Here is a 19541-nt window from a genome sequence, read left to right as displayed (position 1 = left end):
AGCACCTGGCTGGCTCAGTCACTTAAGCCTCCGACTTTGGCTCAGATCGTGATCTCGCGGTCTGTAGGTTCAAGCCCCGCGTCGGGCTCTGTGCTGACAGCTCAGAGCCTGGAGCCTGCTTCCCATTCTGTGTCTCCCTCTCTCTCTGCCCCTCCCTACTCGCACTCTGTCTCTCCCTCAAAAATACACATTAAAAAAAAAAACAAACAAACCCAAATCATGCCATGTCACTCCTCTGTTCAAAGCCCTGCCACGCTCCCACCTCTACTTAAGGGATAATTCAAACTCTTCATCACGGCTTAGGAGGCCTTACCTGCCTAGTTCCTCCAACATGATGTCCTCACACTCTGGAAGTCCCGCTGGACACACCAAGCAAGCTGCTCATATTTATATATATTTAGATTTATGTACATATATATAACACACTCATTTACTTGTTTATTTTCCATCTGCCTCCACAAGAAAGTAAGCGCTCGACAACAGGGATTATTGTTTGCTTTCTTTCCTTATATTCCAAACACTCAGAATGATGTCTCTGACCCATAGAAGGCACTCAACAAATAAGTGTACCCCCGAGTGATTACGATATGGTGGATGTCCTATCTCACTTAAGCCCCACAACCACCCTACGAGTTGGCATCACAGGTTATCCCTGTGTGACAGATGAAGAAACCAAGGCGTGGAGTAGTTCAGTAACTTGGCCAAGGTCAATCACAGAGCTAATAGGGGACAGATCTGGGACACAAGCTCGGTGAAACGATTCCAGAACCCATACCTGTGGTCTCATGTCATACTACCTCTCTGAAATGAAACAAACATTTTTGGGGGCGCCCGAGTGGCTCAGTCACTTAAGCGTCTGACTTCGGCTCAGGTTGTGATCTCACAGTTTGTGGAGTTCGAGCCCCGCATCAGACACTGTGCTGACAGCTCAGAGCCTGGAGCGTGCTTTGGATTCTGTGTCCCCCCCTCTCTCTGTCCTTCCCCTGCTCACGCTGTCTCTCTCTCTCTCTCTCTCTCTCTCTCTCAAATAAATAAACATTAAAAATTTTTTTAAAAAAAGAGACAAATGTTTTGGTCTCCTGAGAACATCATTAAGTAATAACATACATCCAAAGGAAAATCCTGTACAGATTTCATTTAAAATAAAAATTCCATGGGGCGCCTGGGTGGCTCAGTCGGTTGGGCGACCGACTTCGGCTCAGGTCACGATCTCGCGGTCCGTGAGTTCGAGCCCCGCGTCGGGCTCTGGGCTGACAGCTCAGAGCCTGGAGCCTGTTTCAGATTCTGTGTCTCCCTCTCTCTGACCCTCCCCCGCTCATGCTCTGTCTCTCTCTGTCCCAAAAATAAATAAACGTTAAAAAAAATTTTTTTTTAATTAAAAAAAATAAAATAAAAATTCCTGGGGTGCCAGGGTGAGTCAGTCGGTTGGGTGTCCGACTCTTCATTTTGGCTCAGGTCATGATCTCCCGGTTCGTGGGTTTGAGCCACGCATCGGGCTCTGTGCTGATGGTGCGGAGCCTGCTTGGGATTCTGTCTCCTTCTCTCTCTGTCCCTTCGCCTGCTCGCTCGCGCGCTCTCTCTCCCCAAATAAATACATAAATATTTAAAAAATTAAAAACAAATCAATAAAATAAAAATGCCCCAGACTTTCCATGGCTGACCTACGAAAGGAGTAACCAGAAACAGTCCCTGCCAACTAAGTCCCACGATGTACAGTTCAGTCCCACCGTGTTAGGGAATAAACAGAGCCTTGGGTTCTCAAGACATTTAAATAAAATATGGTGTTTCTTAAGACTCTCTCCCACGCGACACGCGGAAACTGGGCTTTTTGGTCTTCAGTGGACCCTGCTGATATCATCTTTCACCCACAGACACAGGAATCGTCCATTTTACTCCCAGCAAAAGGGACGCGCTCCCATGTGTCCTGACCCTTTTCCCCACGGCAGGAGCCACCTTCACCGGGCAGTCAGCAGGAAGAGAAAAGAGCCAAGAAAACCGATTTATGGAACCGAAGTAAACATTTTCATGAGACTTTCAAAAAATATGTCGACAGAGTCTGGCTGTAACAGTTTCTTCCTAATGTAGCAACTCTGCTGTCTGCTCCTAAATAGGCAACTGATAGAAAAGCACATTACAGAAAGTATTCCCTTGAGGATACACAGCCCCAACTATTTTAAGGTGTTCATTTCATTTCCGTCCCGCCCCCCCCCCCCCCCATCAAAACGTGGCAACGAGAAAGACACGAGAAACAAACCTTCCGCCGAAAGCTGCTGTTCATTTACCTTTAAATATTTAATGAGCTCCCCCGGAACTTCTGTGGAGCCTGACTGAATCAGCTGGCAATGATGGAAGAATTTGTGGACATGTAGATCCTGCAAAACAGATGGACACAGCCATAGAAATCTGATTCATCACCCTCAAACACAGGCGCTCCGACGCTCCGTCCCCCCCGCATCCGCGTCTCAGAAGCTGATCGATCTGGGTCTTCTGACTCCCAGATTCGGCAGCTGCAGTCACCGACATGTGTGCCCGTGTCCCGTGGTCCCCTCGGCCATCACAAAAAGCAGCAAAACCGGGCAGAGTGAGCATGTACCCACGCATACCGGGCAGGCCACAATCTTTGCGCAGCTAGCCAAATGTTCATTTAATTCCTTTTTTTGACGGGTGTGGTCTGTCGGGTTGGGCAGCCTCTACATCTTAAGCAGGCTTCATGCCCAGTGTGGAGCCCTGTGCGGAGCTTGAGCTCACGACCCTGAGATCCAGACGTGAGCTGAGATCAAGAGTCGGATCCTTGACTGACTGAGCCAGCCAGGTGCCCCGGGCTGCTTCTAGATTTTAATGAAATGAGTAGGAACAGAGGTCTGGACTGATAGGTGAAGAAAAGGTATCAGCAGGGAGTTACCAGATAATAACAGTCTCAGGCATTCAATGCCCAAGCGATCGTGGCAATTTGGTCGGCAAGTATCCAGCCGTCCTATGTGGAATCTAGATATTGTATACCGAGAAGGACCTTATAGGCCACACCAAGGAACGTGGACTTCATCTTCCTCATCGGTGAATTTCCAAACTGTGCTTGAGAACCTCCAACAGATATTTTGATTGTAATTTCATGGATGCCAAGGACAAGGGTAAACTACTAGCCATCCATGATCCACTGACTTCACATTGCTATGTTCAATTCCGGTCTATCTATGAGAAAAACATCAAACAAATTCCAACAGAGGGGCATCCTACAAAACTTCACTACTCATGAAAACTGACAAGGCCATCATAAACAATGAGTGTCTGAGAACTTGTCACGGCCAAGAGAAGCCTAAGACGACGTGACAACGAAATGTAGTATGTTACGCTGGATAGAATCCATAGGTAAAAAAGAAGGAAATCTGAATAAATACAAACTTTAGTCAATGGTTATGGATCACTACTGGTTCATTAATTAGAACATACGTGCCATAGTAATTTTTTAAAAATATTTATTTATTTTGGGGAGAGCACAGCAAGGGAGGGCGAGGGAGAGGAGGACAGAGGACCCAAAGCAAGCTCTTTACAGAGCTGACAGGCCGACAGCAGCGAGCCTGATGTGGGGCTCGAACTCCTGAACCAGGAGATCGTGACCTGAGCCAAAGTCGGACGCTCAACCCACTGAGCCACCCTAGTGCCCTTGTGCCATACTAAATAATGTAAGAGGTTAGTAACAGGGGAAACTCGGCACAGGGTATATGGGAATTGTGTGTACGACCCTATTTTTCTGCAAATCCCAAACTGTTCCCAAAACTTAAATTTATTTTTTTAAAAAGGTGATGATAGCCTCCAACCTTCCTTTCAGAGTTTTGTAAGGCATGAATCCATTAATGGGAATAAACGGATTTGGGGATTTGACAGGGATTATACAACTTGAGCTATTACAATTAAGAATGATGTTATTGCTAATGAGAAAGTCTTTGAGGCCACAACTTCTCTGAGGCTGCAGGAATCGAACATAGTCTATTTTAAACAAGAAATGGATTCAGGAGCCCCTGGTTGGCTCAGTCAGAAGAACATGTGACTCTTGACTTTGGGGCCCTGAGTTCAAGCCCCACACTGGGTGTAGAGATTACTAGGGAAAAAAAAAAAAAACAACAACAACCAAACAAAGAACTTTAAAAAAATATTCAAATAGCAAAATTGACGAAATTCACATGATGCAACTTACTTGAGTATAAACGGTAGACTCTAAGTGGCTTTTAATCTTCAACAAAGGCTTAGCGCCATCTACCCACTTAATATCCACATTAGATTGCTGTGAACAGAAACAAATGTGTTAGTTTCACACATAGGGAATTCCTGGAGAAAACAGTCTGCCTTTAGAGTAAATGGATCCTAAACCATTTTGAATTTCCAATCTTTGGCAGGCTGACACTTTTATAAATTACAATAAAAATGAACTAGTAACTAAAGGAGTATTTTACGATGATGCACAAACTCCAAGCCCCAGCTTTTGAAACTTATTAGAATCAATAGACACAAGGTAACCTGGGTCAAATTGCTATCAAAGTTTTACACTGATTTTCCTGACTTATCTTTCTTGTGGACCAGTCCTCAGACCACAGTTTGTGAAGCTATCCTCTAGAATACAGCATTCTACTTTTCATGTTTTTGAGAGAGAGAGAGAGAGAGAGAGACAGCGTGAGAGAGTGAGTGAGTGCAGGGAGGGGCAGAGGAAGGGGGGAGGAAGGAAGGAGAGAAAGAAAGAAAGAGGAGAGAGCGAAAGAAAGTGAAAGAGAGAGAGAGGATCTTAAGGAACTTCCATGTTCAGTGCAGAGCCCAACTCGAGGCTCGTTCCCACGTCCCTAGGATCATGACCTAAGCCAAAATCAACCGACTGCGCCACCCAGGCGCCCCCAGCATTCTACTTTTTAAACGCGACATTGTGATTACTTCAACAAAGACAGTTATTCTCCTACCCTTCTTGATTCTGCATCATTCACATTCAAGTAGCCTGGAGGAAGATTGGCTGAAACCGGCAGCTGCTGCTCAAATGTAATGATTCTACCATCCTTCAGCAAAGGTACCCAGGCAAAGCCAACTGCCAACACAAGAATCAACCATGAGAAACGAAATCGCAAATGCAATTAGCTCCACAAATCTCGGACTGCTGGGGAGCAGGGCAGGGTGGCGATGTTTCCTGCGGTGGGGGTGGGGTCCATATGTGGGAGTCCAGGTGTTGGGCATCCGAATACCCGGGAGGGAAGGAACAATGCATTTGGATGGCTTCCTAATCCCAGCCTGGCCACTAATGACTTATTTACTCAATTTCCTGGACTATAAATTGGGAACAACACACCATCTTTCCATCTCTTAGTTAGGAGAGAGCAAAGACAGGTAATAATATACGAAAATACTTTAAGTTTTTAAAAGTGCATCAGGACCGTTATGTTTACCCTTTGGGGGATAATTTGTGGTAGACTTATTTTTTAATTTTTTAAATGATTACTTACTTTTGAGACAGAGAGAGACAGAGCAAGAGCAGGGAAGGGGCAGAGAGACAGGGAGACCCAGAAGCCGAAGCAGGCTCCAGGCTCTGAACTGTCAGCACAGAGCCCGACACGGGGCTCGAACTCACAGACTGTGAGATCATGACCTGAGCTGAGGTCGGACGCTTCACCGACTGAGCCACCCAGGCACCCCTAGACTTATTTATTTTTTTTTTTTAAAAGGACTCAGATCTCTCTCATCCATTCTTAGTAGAAGTACAGAGTCTTGTGTCTGGGACAATCTCAGACCACCAGCAGTAAGTTCCAAAGTTTCTGACAGCAATCCAACAGTAGGGGACTACGGAAAAATCAAGGTCACAAGCCAAGGTTGCAGTCCGTATTCATACAAGGCAGTACTCAGTTGGGCGGTTTTCCTGAGTACAGAAGGAGGAAAATGCAGGAGGAGAATGCAGCCAGTGCATAAGTGTTTACAACTTGCATCCACTGAGAGATTTTTCCCAGTCTCTATATTTCTTAACGGTTCTACTCAAGAAAGCCTCTTGGATTTCTATTAAAGAACTCATCATGTTCTAGCTAAACGAGTCAGAGCCATCTGTATTCCTCAGGTTGAACAGTGTCAGTATTTCCATTATAGAGATTACTCTGGGCTTCAAGTGTTTATAACTCAGCGGTAAAAAAGCTTGCTCTGGACCCAGTTCTGGCATACGAGACAGGGTGTTGGCTGGAGAGCACTTTTTAAAGCCGCTGCCTTCTGATTCTTTAAAATTCTTTGCGTGAGCGTGTGTGTGTGTGTGTGTGTGTGTGTGTGTGCGCGTGCGTGTTTATACTGTGAACACAGAAGTCAACACAAATCTGGTTAGAATGTTTTCATTCACGTGTTTAATTTGGCAAATGCTTTAATTCTTAAAAGAAGACAAATATGTTGCTTTCTCTAAGTAGACTAAATGGCTTTCTCAGACTCTGAAACACGCCCGCAGGGATCTTTACTAGTACAGCTTCAGAAATGGTTTACCCAGAGCTGTTCTCCTATAAAGAACACAGGAAAGTAACAGGAGTGCAAGAACCATTCAAAAGGACTCTGTCAGAGTAATTAACCGAAAACTGGACAGGAGACAAAAGGCTTCCGGTCCAGAAAATAGGAAAATCTCTTTCTTGTTCTTGGGCAAAACTTTTCCCCACAGAAATTTGTAGTGAGCTAGAATTCAGATACCATACAATCCATCCGTTGTTTTTTTTTTTTTTTTAAATATAATTTACTGTCAGGTTAGCTAACATACAGTGTATATAGTATGCTCTTGGTTTCGGGAGTAAATTCCCGTGATTCATCGTTTCCATACAACACCCAGTGCTCATCCCAACAAGTGCCTTCCTCGATGCCCATCACCCATTTTCCCCTCTCCCCGCCTCCCCTATCAATTCATCCGTTTAAAGCGCACAATTCAATGATTTTTAGTCTATTTCAGAAAGCTGGGCATCCACTGCTACTCATTCCGGAACTCTTTCATCACGCCGAAAAGAAACTCCACACCTCTTAGAAGCTACTCCCTATTTTCCCTTCTCCCCAGTCCCTGGCAACCGCTAATCTACTTTCCGTCTCTATGGAATTGCTTAGGCAACACCTTCCGCACGGTGAATTAATCAAAAGCACGACCAAGGGTGTCTCTCAGTGAAAACGCATATAGAGCACTTGGAAGCTGGAAAGGTACGATGTCAAGCACACGCCGTCTGGCTCAAAGGCGTGGAGCCACTTAAGGATGGGCAGGAACACGTGACAAGTGGCCCACAGAATAACCATCCCCTGCTCCACCGAGCACCTTGCCCACTGCTGTCTAGGATGGAAATAAGGAAGTAGCCATTTGTCTTTCAAGAGATGCACGGCCTTGGGTTCCTACTGTTCCGCCAGATTTCTTCTCAACCCTCAAGGTCCCTGCCCTGAACAAACTGCGATTTCTACGGACTTCCCGCAGAACAGCTCTTACTGGTGTTTACAACCCTTCTGTATTTCCATATTGGTGACAGAATGCAATCAAATCCACAGCCTGGCATTCAAGGCTTTCCACGATCTGACGCCTCCTTATCAACCTGACATCCTGTGGCTCCCCCTCCCAACACCCTGTGCTCTCGTGGTATTGAACTATGTGTGCTTTCCTGGCCATACCCCTCAACAGTCCGCCTCTCTCTGTACAGGCTGCTCCTTTATCCTCGAATCCGCTACCTTCCTACCATCACTGCATTCTCAATCTCAACCCCGCCCCTCCAAGGCCTCACCCAAACACGATCTCCTCCTGGAAGCCTTCCCAGATTCCCAGCCACTCGTCCCGCCACGAGTTGAAGTAATAACTCAATATTCTCTGAGATCACATCATACCACTTTCTCAGCAACTACTTTTGATCTCGTATTGTAGTTGTCCACACAGGTCTCATTTCCCCGGCCAGACCATACGCCCCCTTAAGACGCGATCTATGTTTGGTTCTCCACAGTACCTACTACAATGTGTTTCTTGCACATAATAAACATGCAGACGTGGTTGGTGAACGAACGAATGAATGAATGAATGAATGAGTTTAAGGCCGATCCAGGCCAGCTTGGATCTGAATCCCAGAGCATGCTGACATCTATACAGTGGGGGTGGCACACAATGTTTACAGGGCCCCTACTTCTTTACCTCCAGCCTTGCCGAATGGGACCAGGACTGGGGCTTCACTACTAGAGTTTATTCCAGTTCATGGCATCTGTTCTCACTAGAACCAATCTCCCTCAAGCTCAACAATGTCCCCAGCTCTGGGCTCACCTCCCACTTCCTCAGGGAGCCGAACTGGAAAGTTCTGGTTGCTGGGCCATTCTACATAAGAGAAATAGCACAAATACTGCCTATCACAATACGTGTCCCCGCATGAGAAGCATGACTTTATGTTGTATGTGTGCTTTTTAAGAAGTGGTTCGCAGCCTGAGGAAAAGAGGCCTGTTGCATTCTAGACAATTCCATCTCAAACAGCCGTAGAAAGACACTTTTAAAGAATACACGCACCTGGAGTTTCAACTGTGTCCTGCTTTTTGGTTGTTCCCTTTGTGTTAATTTCACAACTTACATGATAAAACGTGAAGAGCAAATGATGCTTTTGATGCAGGTGAATGGGAAGCTCGATTTTAATCTGCAATGACAGCAAAATCGCACACAGCATTTTGTTTCATTTTTAATTGTCAAGCTGGACTGTCAGACCTTTAGTTCAGTTGCATCGTTACTTTCCCAATGACGTATTTTTCTAAATGACAAGCCAAGTCACCAAATAATAGACACTGTTTAAACATACTTTCAAGGCTTGTCCAGTCCGTTTCAACTTGAAAACAGTATTCTCCTGGGTTGTGAGGGCTGATTTATTACTTTCGCTGGAGAGGTCAGTGGATTCTCCCGGACTGAACTTTGCAGCAGGATTTTCTAAAACACTGGATCAAAACCACAGCCTCACAGCCCAGGGATACTATGTAACTCAATCTGCGTCAGTGAATACAATCTATCCAAAATGTGTACTGAATTCGAAAGGCTTCTTTTCTCTAAATTGTTGTCTTCCTTTATGCGAGGGGGGTGGATTAAGCTTTGCAAATAAACCTGCAAAGTCACTGTGGTATTATGGTATGCACCAATTACAGTCACGTAAATATCTTTTGAAGCAAAATGTAAGTTTACTTAAAGAAATAACAATTGTAGGGGCACCTGGGTGGCTCAGTTGGCTGAGCATCTGACTCTTGCTTTCGGCTCAGGTCACAGTCTCATGGTTGTGTGGGTCCGAGCCCCACATCTGGCTCTGCACTGACAGGGCAGAGCCTGTTTGGGATTCTCTCTCTCTCTCTCTCTGCCCATCCCCCACTCACACTGTCTCTCTCTAAATAAATAAATTTTACTTTTATTTTTTTTAACATTTATTCATTTTTGAGAGACACAGTGTGAGTAGGGAAGGGGAGAGACAGGGAGACAGAGAATGTGAAGCAGGCTCCAGCTGCCAGCACAGAGCCTGACACGGGGCTTGAACTCACAAGCCATGAGATCACAACCTGAGCTGAAGTCAGAGGCTTAACCAACTGAGCCACCCAGGTGCCCTTATAAATAAATTTTAAAAAAAAGAAAGAAAGAACAATTGTCACCCTTGACACGTGAATTTAATCCTAAAAATGAATACTCTTTTCTTAAGATTTATTTTATTTTGAGAGAGAGAGAGAGAGAGAGAGAGAGCCATGAGTGAGGGAGAGGGGCAGAGAGTGAGAGGGAGAAAGCATCTTAAGCAAGTTCCATGCTCAGTGTAGGGTCCGATCCCATGACCTTGGGATCGTGACCTGAGCCAAAATCAAGAGTCAGACGGTCAACCGACTGAGGCACCCAGGCGCCCTTTCAAATGAAGACTTTAATACAAACCCCCAACCTCAAGTGATTTTCCAATCAGGACCCAACCAAATATGTGCAAAGCCTCCCGCAAGTATGTCAGCGACAAATTACGGGTTAACTGATTTGACGCACGTGCATTTACCTGCACAGAACACATGCAATGTCCCTCTCCCTCTCCCGGTCCTGGTCAAGACAGACTGGATGACTGAAAAGCCTGCTTCTTTCTGGCATCCTAAAAATAACGTGGATTACTTCTACCTGATCAAGTTTTCTGCAGCGACTGGCGTTGATTACAGAGGGGGCCAAATTAAAACAGCTCGGGGCAGGACATCTGGCCGAATTATCATTCGTGCAAGGCGTGGTTTTGGCGTTAGAACTGATTTCTGTCATAGGTAGATGTCGCCAGAGCGTGCCTATTCACAGCGTCCACGCCATCTGGGTATCTAATGGTCTGTTGCACATAAATACGGGCCTCCTCTCTCCCTGGGGGGCTAACCCACAAAGCCGCCGCCTGTATCCAGGTTCGTGGAGACACGTAGGAGTCAAATCCAGTCGGCAGATTTGGAGAAGCCAGGGACATGCCGACTAGAAGAGGCTGTGACAGAGACACTAAGAGAGACTCTGGGAGGTACACAGAGATGTAGAGGTGGAGAAGGAAAGAGAGACAGAGACAGGGCCGGAGAGGTAGACTGGGGAGCGGGGCACAGAGCCTGGGAGACGGTATAGGTCCCACTGTCTACGCTACTGAGGCATTAGAGCAGCCAGTGGGATTCTGGTGGCCCTTAAGTGTTGCTGTGTCTCCCAAAGCCTTTCACTTACAGAGAGGCTGCACCCCCAACCGCATGCAAAACCACAGGAAGAAAAATCTAGAAGGGCCTTGAACAAAATCTGTTCTGAATTTCTTATTTTATTTTTGTAAGTTTATTTATTTCTTCTGAGAGAGAGAAAGGAGGGGCAGAGAGAGGGAGAGACAGAATCCCAAGCAGGCTCCGCATTGTTAGCACAGAGCCCGAGACGGGGCTCAAACCCACGAACCGTGAGACCATGACCTGAGCCGAGATCAAGAGTCATCTTATCTGCCGTTGCAATCCCTTGTCCTATGATGATGGAAATGAAAAAAAAAAAAAAAAAAAAGAGCCACCACCGTGTTTTATAAACATCAGAAAAATGCATTCTTACCTCATCATAGAACTCTGGATTTTGGTTGTGATGGGAGACAACAGCGTAAGCATTTGTGGTAAAAACAGATCCTGCAGGTTTTCCATAAATACACTGCAAAAGAAGGAAACCGAATCACCAGTCTCGGTGAGAAGGTCTTTAAACATAATGCAATGGAACCACATCCAGTCAGAGGCATGTGTGAGCACAAGGCCACGGCCAAGCCCACTCAGTTCTCACCGTGAACTTATAAACTCCGAATCATTTACCCGCACTCCAGCGATCACCCCCAGACAGCACCTAACTTGGCTGCATGGGTGCTTCCGGATTTCCGGCCATCAAAGAAACGCACTTCCAAATTCGTTGATGGCAAGGAGTCAAATATGGCTAATCACGTGGAAAGGAAACACTCTGAAACCAGATCTGGAAAGCTTACGTTCTCTGATGCTACTTGCTATCTTAACTGAAGAGGCTCCCCCTAAGCCAGTTAGCAGTATTTGCTGAACGCTCCTTGTGTGGTGGGCAAGGTGAGGGGTTAGAACACACACACACACACACACACACACACACACTAGCAGATACATGAGGCTACAGACGAGCCCACTGTTCTCTCACTTTATGAGCCACATTTTAAAAGTCACCAGCTTTCTGTTATACCAATAAAATAAATGCGAGGCTTTTCTATGGTTCCACGAAAAGATCAAATTTCATTTCTGGTGTGAGTTTTTCACTGCCATAGGGCCTAACTGCTTCACCCTGTCACTTCAGAGCCAGCCTCTAGGCCAGCTATGAAATGAAATAGAGACTCCGTGTGAATGCATTGCCAATTCTCCTTTAAACACGGTTGTGAAGGCGATTTGCAGGAACTGCTGAGAGGTAAGGTAAGAATCTTGAAGTGTACGAAAGGATATTGCATGGGGGAGAAAAGGAATAGTTATTCTCATCTGCAGTGAAGGGAAAATCAGAGAATATATACCTAATTTGAGCCAGCGAATTCTTAACCTAGGTTTCTGGCGGGGGGGGGGGGGGGGGGGGGCGGCGCGCGGGAGGAACGACACAAAAACAAAAAACCCACAAAAAAACAAAAAAAACGCACAAAACAAAAAACAAGAACCACAAAAACCACCTCTTTTCAAAGGCAGGGGTTATTAAACATTCAACGACTTAGGGGCCTCCAGCCTCTTTCCCCAGGAGGGTTGAGTCGAAGCCTAGCCATCCATCTGTCTGATTTAGGCTCAAGCTAGAGAAGCAGGGAGCCAGATAAACAATTCGTGACGGCTAGATGTTCTCAGACTTCTCTCTCAGGCCTCTGATGAATGTGCTCAAGAGTGAAAACGTAAAGGCGCTATGAAGTGATAGGTATTTAAGGATTGCTCTGTCAGATAATACGGAGGCACCATTTGGCCGGTCACAGAGAAGAAGTCCTATCTCAGATCAAAGCACTCATGCTGTGCTTCTGTTTGCTCAAAGACTGTTCAGGTTTCAAGGAGAAAGGAGTTTACAGTCCCCTGATGATACCATTATAAACTGTCAGGTCATAGGAGAAAATGACCTTGTGATTGCACATCAGAGCCATGAAAAATCAAAGTGGAGCAAAGGCAAAAATCTGGTATATGAAGCTTCCCCCGTTTTTCAAAGCTACATATGCTCCTACCTCGTTTTGTTATTTCTTAATATTTAATCCTCGCAGTCAAGGTGTGAGGGCAGAAAAGGCAACACTGCTTTTGTCACGTTAGCACATTTTCCGTATGGCGCTTAAACGAATTAAACTTAGCCACCAAGTACCATGGTCTTTATCATTCCTAAAAGTGCACGCTTATCAAGATCGTGAACAAACCTTTAGAGCGCGAGCGTCGCTTTCATCTGAATCCCGGAATTCTACACAGACTGCGATGTTCCTCGCCTAGAAAGGATTAATCATTCAAAATGAGTCCTAGAAGCGGAGAACGGTAAATAGCATGTTACACTCCAAAATGTACAGTTCACGCGGCGTTACCTTGGCAAATGTCTTCTGGCTATCATATTTTAATTGCAAGGGATAGACATACAGATGGTTTTTATAAACAGTAAACGGGTAACAATATTTTGTCATTTCTGGAACAAACTCTTCGACCTCCACGGTAATATTTTGACAATTCTTTTCGAAAGGCTTCAGGGGCACATATGAGGAAGTAATGCAATCTGTATCGGAAAAAAAAAAAAAAAGAAAACAGGCAAAGAGAAAACAACTGAGGTGACGGACACATTACTGCACTGATAAAAATATACGTGGACTGTGTTCCCAAAGAGCGATTTAACAGATTTCTGAGCGGCTGACGAAAGTCCTACAACCACTGTAAGAACCCAGAAGGACAAGATGGCGTAGCCTGGGCCTGATTTGAGTGGAACCATCCAAACCAGACACGGATTGCTAGTTCCTTCTCAATGTGGAATGATTTGCCAAATATAACACATCATAATTTTGACAAATTTAACTCTGCAGAGAAACCCATTACATTTCTCCTCCTATGGCTGCAATTTAGCTTTCACTGCAAATTTTTATTGGTATCGGGGAACTAACAGCAAATGTAGGTCTCCAATTAGCTCATGGATAGTCACTCTGAAAAACTTGGTGCAGGTGCAATTTTCTCCCAGGAAATAACGGAGGCCTTTGGAAACAACAGATCTTGGGATGTGCTACCAGTGATAAATTCAACACTCCCGAAGGTGAAATACACAAAGGCTCAGAAAAGGGCGGCAGCCTGGGTTACTGAAGTAGCCATCACGGGGCACCCGGGTGGCTCAATACGTTAGGCATCCAGCTGTGGCTCAGGTCATGATCTCGCGGTTCGTGAGTTCGAGCCCCACGTCGGGCTCTGGGCTGACAGCTCGGAGCCTGGAGCCTGCTTCAGATTCTGTGTCTCTCCATCTCTCAGCCCCTTCCCTGCTCATGCTCTCTCTCTCTCTCTCTCTCTCTCTCTCTCTCTCTCTCTCAAAAATAAATAAACGTTTAAACAAAAATTGAAGTAGCCATCGGAATAGAGGGGATTCATATACTGACGGAGCCCTAAGATGGTTTCTCCTTGCTGCACAGAGGTATTGACAGAGCAGGGAGACCCAGGAGGAGTCATAGATGATGAGGGTATGGTTTCCTCCAATTACTGTGATACTTACAACAGACTCTCTGGAGATACAGAAGAAAGGCACACAGAAACAAGTGACCACTCTACTATCCCAAGATAACTACTGTTAGTATTTTGGCGTATTTTCTTCTAGTCTCCTTTCCATGCATGTTCTGTATAATAATACAAAAAATCCTACTGTATATACAGAACTTTACCCTGGGATATTTTTAGCATTTGATGTACCGTTTTGTCCAGTGAGTTCTTTATAAACATCCTTTCTCTGGGCTACATAAAGTCTCCCGGTATAGGTGGACCGTAACTGCCTTAACCACACTGACAGTGCTGGACTCTTAGGTTGTTTCCAATTTCCCTCCAATATAAACAACACGGAAAAGAACACCTAAGAGTACAGTGGTTTATGTTTTCAGTTCCAGAGCCGAAGGAAGGCCCCTGTTGGCCCCCCTTCCTAACGCAGTCCGCCCCAATCACAGATTCGAGTCGCTCGTTTGTTCTCTTACTTAGTGTCAGTCACTCCTTCTAGACTTTAATCCCCATAATTGCAAGGCATCTTGTAGCTATGCAATAAGTGTTTATTCAATAAATGCTGATTCAGTGAATGAATGGATAGATGGCAGCTCAGAATCAAAACGCCTTAGTTACGGACATCGGTGAATGTCGATTGCCTCCTGTACTCCTGTACTCCTGCACACTGTAGTCCTCCTCACGGTAGGTGAGGGTGCCTGGCTAAAACCTAGCCAGCATTAGATAGTCTCACGTTAAATATTCTCGTAAATTTGACAGAGGAGCAAAAGCATCTTGCGATTTTCATTTGCATTCAGGGCATTAGTACTAAGATTTGAACATTTTCCCAGTTCTTATTAGCCACTCCATTTTATTTCTTACCAAGTGCCTTTTCTGTCTTCTGTCCATTTTTCTCCCGAGATCTGAAATTGCTGGCTTTAGAGAGGAAAAGAAACTCTCCTCCTTTTGGATCCCTTCGTTGGGGACACTTATCCAAGGCACAGAACAGAAACTGACTAGGGAATACTCACAACATTATATATTATATATGAAACTGCATCTGACAAAATCAACTTCATCCTCTCCCGAATCTGTTAACTGTCCACTATGTGTACTGGATGGTGTACTGGATGGTCCCTCCCAAAATTCATGGCCACCAGAACCTCAGAATGTGACTTTATTTGGAAATAGGGTCTCTGCAGATGTCATTAGTTGAGATGAGGGCATACTGAATTAGGGCAGGCCCTACATCCCCTGACTGTTCTTCCTTAGAGCATTCAGGGGGAACACAGCCCTGCTGATGCCTTGACTTTGACATCTAGCCTCCAGAACCTGGAGAGAATAAATCTGTCGTCTTAAGCCACCCAGTTTGTAGTTTTTTCTTACAGCAGCCCCAGGAACTTAATACACCACGTAAACCTTAAGAAATATATTGAAAAGACAAAAACCCTGAGATTCAAACATAGCCCTTTAAGGTTTATTTGTAACATGTGAATTCTTACTTGATAAATCCACAGGAACACATTCTACCGTGACGTTTAGCTGCCCAGGAATAATCTGCAATTTGGTCTTCTCCGGCCTAGGGGTCAAATGAGAATATTTTATACTTAAAATCTATGATTACGGAATGCACCGGTTGCCCTATATGCAAACTTCCAAATGCTTCCAAATGCAAAAATGCTCCAAAGCATTCAGCTTCTCCCATATATGACTCACATTTACCACTTTAAGAAACTATAATCCATCTATTGTATTGATTTACTACAATAACACACTTACTTCTTGTATTCTGAGAGTAACTTGAGAATGTCTTCATTTGAAAGCTTGCTACTGTCTTGTTTATACAAAGGAGAAAACCTCCCATCCAGATCCAGAGAACCTTGAGTATCTTTGAAAATGGGTCTAAAACAGCAAAAGAATTTTTTTTTTTTTTTAATTCTTAAGTACTGAGAAACGAAGACACACTTAATGCTGGTATGTGTACAAAATGGTAAAACTACTTCGGAAACTCGCTCGGCCATTTCTCATGAAGTTGAGCACACACCTGCCCTCTGATCCCGCCATGCCGCTACTCTGGGCATATTTCCGCATGGTGCATGAATGTTCAGAGCAGATGTGTTTGTGATAGCCCCCAAAGGAAACGGCCCAGAGAGTCATCCACAAGCGAATGGCTAAACGGTGGGGTATTCATACAAGAAACCAAACGCAAGAGTACATTCTGCACGACTCCGTTTGCGTGAAGGTCTCGAGTAGAAAAAAAAGCCCTCGGTAGTGATAACCATCGGTCGATGGCTGACTGGTGGGAGTGGGATGACAGACCGGACAGGGGTGTGAGGAAATTTTCTGAAGTGATGGACACGTTCTAGACCTTGGTTGGAGCGGTAGTTACAGGACGGTAAGCACATGTGAAAATTCATCAAGTCGGATATATAAAATGTGTGCCTTGGAATCAAAGGTAAAGAGTATCTCAAAGTTGAGGACCGTTAAATTCGATCTTTGGGGCACCTCTGTTAGGCATCCGACTCTTGATTTCAGGTCAGGTCATGATCTCCCGGTTCGTGAGTTCAAGCCCCTCATCGGGCTCTGTGCTGACAGCTCAGCCTGGAGCCTGCTTGCGATGCCCTGTCTCCCTCGCTCTCCCTCACTCTCTGCTCCCCACTCCCCGCCCCCCACCAAGGCTCATGCTCTCGCTCTTAAAATAAATAAACATTTTTTTTTAAAAAAAACTAGACCTTTAAGATCTATTTACAAAGTTTACAAAAGGTCTATAGAGTTTCCGATATGGATTTGGATTATTCCCTGCCTCTTCCCCTTCTCCCGTTTGTAAGCAGTGACTTACTACTAAAATGAAAAGTAATGTACAAGCACCCAGCCCGACTGAAGCAGCCCTAACCAGAAACATAATTCCCCTTGGCAGAGCCTCTGAAGATTCGGTTCTAGGCATTAACTACTGTTCCTACTTCTAAGCATACCTCCTTTAGTTTCAGTAAACAGGGCTTTATCATATATTGTTAAAATATCCCAGGCAAGCCTTTAGAGTGAGTCTTTGCTGCTGTTGACAATCAAAACAATTCCAGAAGGAAAAAAGAGGGTCATTCCTCATCACAACTGGGGATCAGAGCTCCCAACTTTGAAGACTTTTGAATTAATTTTCCTCCTGACAAAACGGCATCAAACGGCTACTACAGCCCGCGCAGGGGGCCAGAGTGGGTGGAGGTCACGGGCCGTGGGTGCTGAGTCCTACTCTGCTACATGCTGTGGGAAGCCGGACAAGGATTTTTCGGTAATTTTTTTTTTTTAAATCCTTATTTATTTTTGAGAGAGAGAGAGAGAGACAGTGTGAACAGGGGAAGGAGCTGAGAGAGAGGGAGACGCAGAATCCGAAGCAGGTTCCAGGCTCCGAGCCGTCAGCACAGAGCCCGACGCGGGGCTCGAACTCACGGACCGCGAGATCACGACCCGAGCCGAAGTCGGACGCTTAACCGAATGAGCCATCCAGGTGCCCCAAGGGTTTTATTGTTTTTGTTTTTGTTTTTGTTTTTTAGTTCTATGCCCAAATTTCCTCATCTCCAGGGTAGGAATAACAGTACCCCCCTCTTAGGAAGGTGCACGTTAAGCACTTAGACCACTGTCTTGTGCAGGGTTAACGCCTAACTATAAATACGAACCACGGCAGCAAGTGACTGCTCAGGCTGCAGCACCACTAAGGACGTGCAGATTTACAAGCCATGCTTCGCCTTCTATAACGCCTAAATAGACCCACAACCTCTGCTCCTCTTCGCCATTCACCTAACCTCGGCTGTCATTTTTTCTTCACCAGTCTGCGAAGCAAGGACCATGTGCCTTTTCGTCTACCGACACGCAAAGCATTTTGAAACCTTTCCCGAGGGGCGCCTGGGTGGCGCAGTCGGTTAAGCGTCCGACTTCAGCCAGGTCACGATCTCGCGGTGCGTGAGTTCGCGCCCCGTGTCGGGCTCTGGGCTGATGGCTCGGAGCCTGGAGCCTGGTTCCGATTCTGTGTCTCCCTCTCGCTCTGCCCCTCCCCCATTCATGCTCTGTCTCTCTCTGTCCCAAAAATAAAAAAAATAAATAAATTAAAAAAAACATTAAAAAAAAAAAAAGAAACCTTCCCCAAAATGAAGCGATTATAAATAGCGACAGAAGGGTTAATTAACTTAGAATCTCCTACCCTTCTGCTACTTCCCAACACCCACTGAACATAATTGATTGAATTATTCAGAACACGGTGCCCTTCCCTTCCCCCAGAAGTTCCAGGGAGCTGTACAGGCTGTACCTCAAACAAGCCAGTGAACTTGTATTTCAAAGGGGGGATAAGCAACAAACACATGTGAAGTCGTCACTGTACGTAGACTTGGAAGATGTGGGGGGAAAACTAATGTGACCTCCCATACGACAGAAGGTATAGATAACATGCTTTCAGATACACTACCCGTGAAGGGCCAGAAAAGCAAGTCGATTCATTAATTACACACTTGCAGCGCTTAACCGCATTCTCTTGCCTTCTGATTTTTAGTACGTTTTCCAGAAATATCCCAGGATAGCTTTTCGAAGCCTAAACCTAGCCAACTGTGAAATAGTGGGCACGCCATACAAAATTCCCTACAATTGCTGGTTTTCTGGGGCAAACAATTCCCTTAGTTTAGCAAATAAGTTCTGCTTTGAAATGCAATAAAATTAAGTGGGGTCCGTCAGCTCAGGAACCCCAGCCAAAGAAGATTTCCCTGAGGCACGGATGTATGAAGAAATGAGAGGGTCTTGAATGCACGGCGAATTTTAAGAGAAAGAGTTCGTATATCCTGTTATGGATTTCACGTTTGTGCCCTCCCACCCAAGTTCCCATGGTGGAAACCGAAAGCCCAAGGTGATGGGTATTAGGAGGAGGGGCCCGGGGCAGGTGATGAGGTCCGAGGGCGGAGCCCTGGTGAATGGGATTAACACCCTTAGAAAAGGCCAGAAAGCAAGCTCGCTTTCTTTCCCCTACGGCAAGACAAAGGAGAAGTCGGCTGTCCGCAACCTGCAAGGTGCTTTGCTCACCAGAACCTGGCTGTGCTGGCACCTTCATCTCAGACTCCCAGCCTCCAGCACCGTGAGAGAGAAATGTTTTGTTGCTGAAGCCTACTATCGGTCTCCAGTGATTTGTCATCGCAGCCCCGGACGGATGAAGGACACACCATGAGCGTCCCGAGACAGAACCGGGTTGGCAGAGACCAACTGCTAAATGGCGCCGGCAAGGACCACAACCCTGAACTTTACACAGGAGGGCGAACAGAAAGGTCAGGATTATATGTGCACAAACCTGGCAGCCCAAGCAAAGGGCATTCTGTACTGTCCGAGGCGGCTACACACTTGCTTTGCTGTCCTGTGCACCTTCTGCGCCGTCTAAG

At 45.6% G+C, this 19541-nt stretch overlaps 1 protein-coding gene across 3 annotated transcripts in view; it reads right to left on the bottom strand.

The window, feature by feature from the left end:
- The window catches only part of DOCK11 (dedicator of cytokinesis 11), a 202815-nt gene that overhangs the window by 96314 nt on the left and 86960 nt on the right, over nucleotides 1-19541 (bottom strand). For all 3 annotated transcript variants that reach the window (XM_047843161.1, XM_047843162.1, XM_047843163.1), the window contains exons 14-23: nucleotides 19454-19536; nucleotides 15916-16038; nucleotides 15639-15715; nucleotides 13008-13192; nucleotides 12849-12914; nucleotides 11033-11125; nucleotides 8504-8627; nucleotides 4944-5065; nucleotides 4193-4279; nucleotides 2283-2372 (exon numbers count right to left, since the gene is read on the bottom strand). In XM_047843161.1, the coding sequence (XP_047699117.1) occupies nucleotides 2283-2372; nucleotides 4193-4279; nucleotides 4944-5065; nucleotides 8504-8627; nucleotides 11033-11125; nucleotides 12849-12914; nucleotides 13008-13192; nucleotides 15639-15715; nucleotides 15916-16038; nucleotides 19454-19536 (1050 nt within the window). The remainder of the gene's footprint in view (nucleotides 1-2282; nucleotides 2373-4192; nucleotides 4280-4943; nucleotides 5066-8503; nucleotides 8628-11032; nucleotides 11126-12848; nucleotides 12915-13007; nucleotides 13193-15638; nucleotides 15716-15915; nucleotides 16039-19453; nucleotides 19537-19541) is intronic.

Source organism: Prionailurus viverrinus, chromosome X (genome assembly GCF_022837055.1).
Source record: "Prionailurus viverrinus isolate Anna chromosome X, UM_Priviv_1.0, whole genome shotgun sequence".
NCBI classification, from domain to species: Eukaryota; Metazoa; Chordata; class Mammalia; order Carnivora; family Felidae; genus Prionailurus; species Prionailurus viverrinus.
Note: the sequence above shows the minus strand (reverse complement) of the source record. Positions and strands in the feature narration are given on the sequence as shown.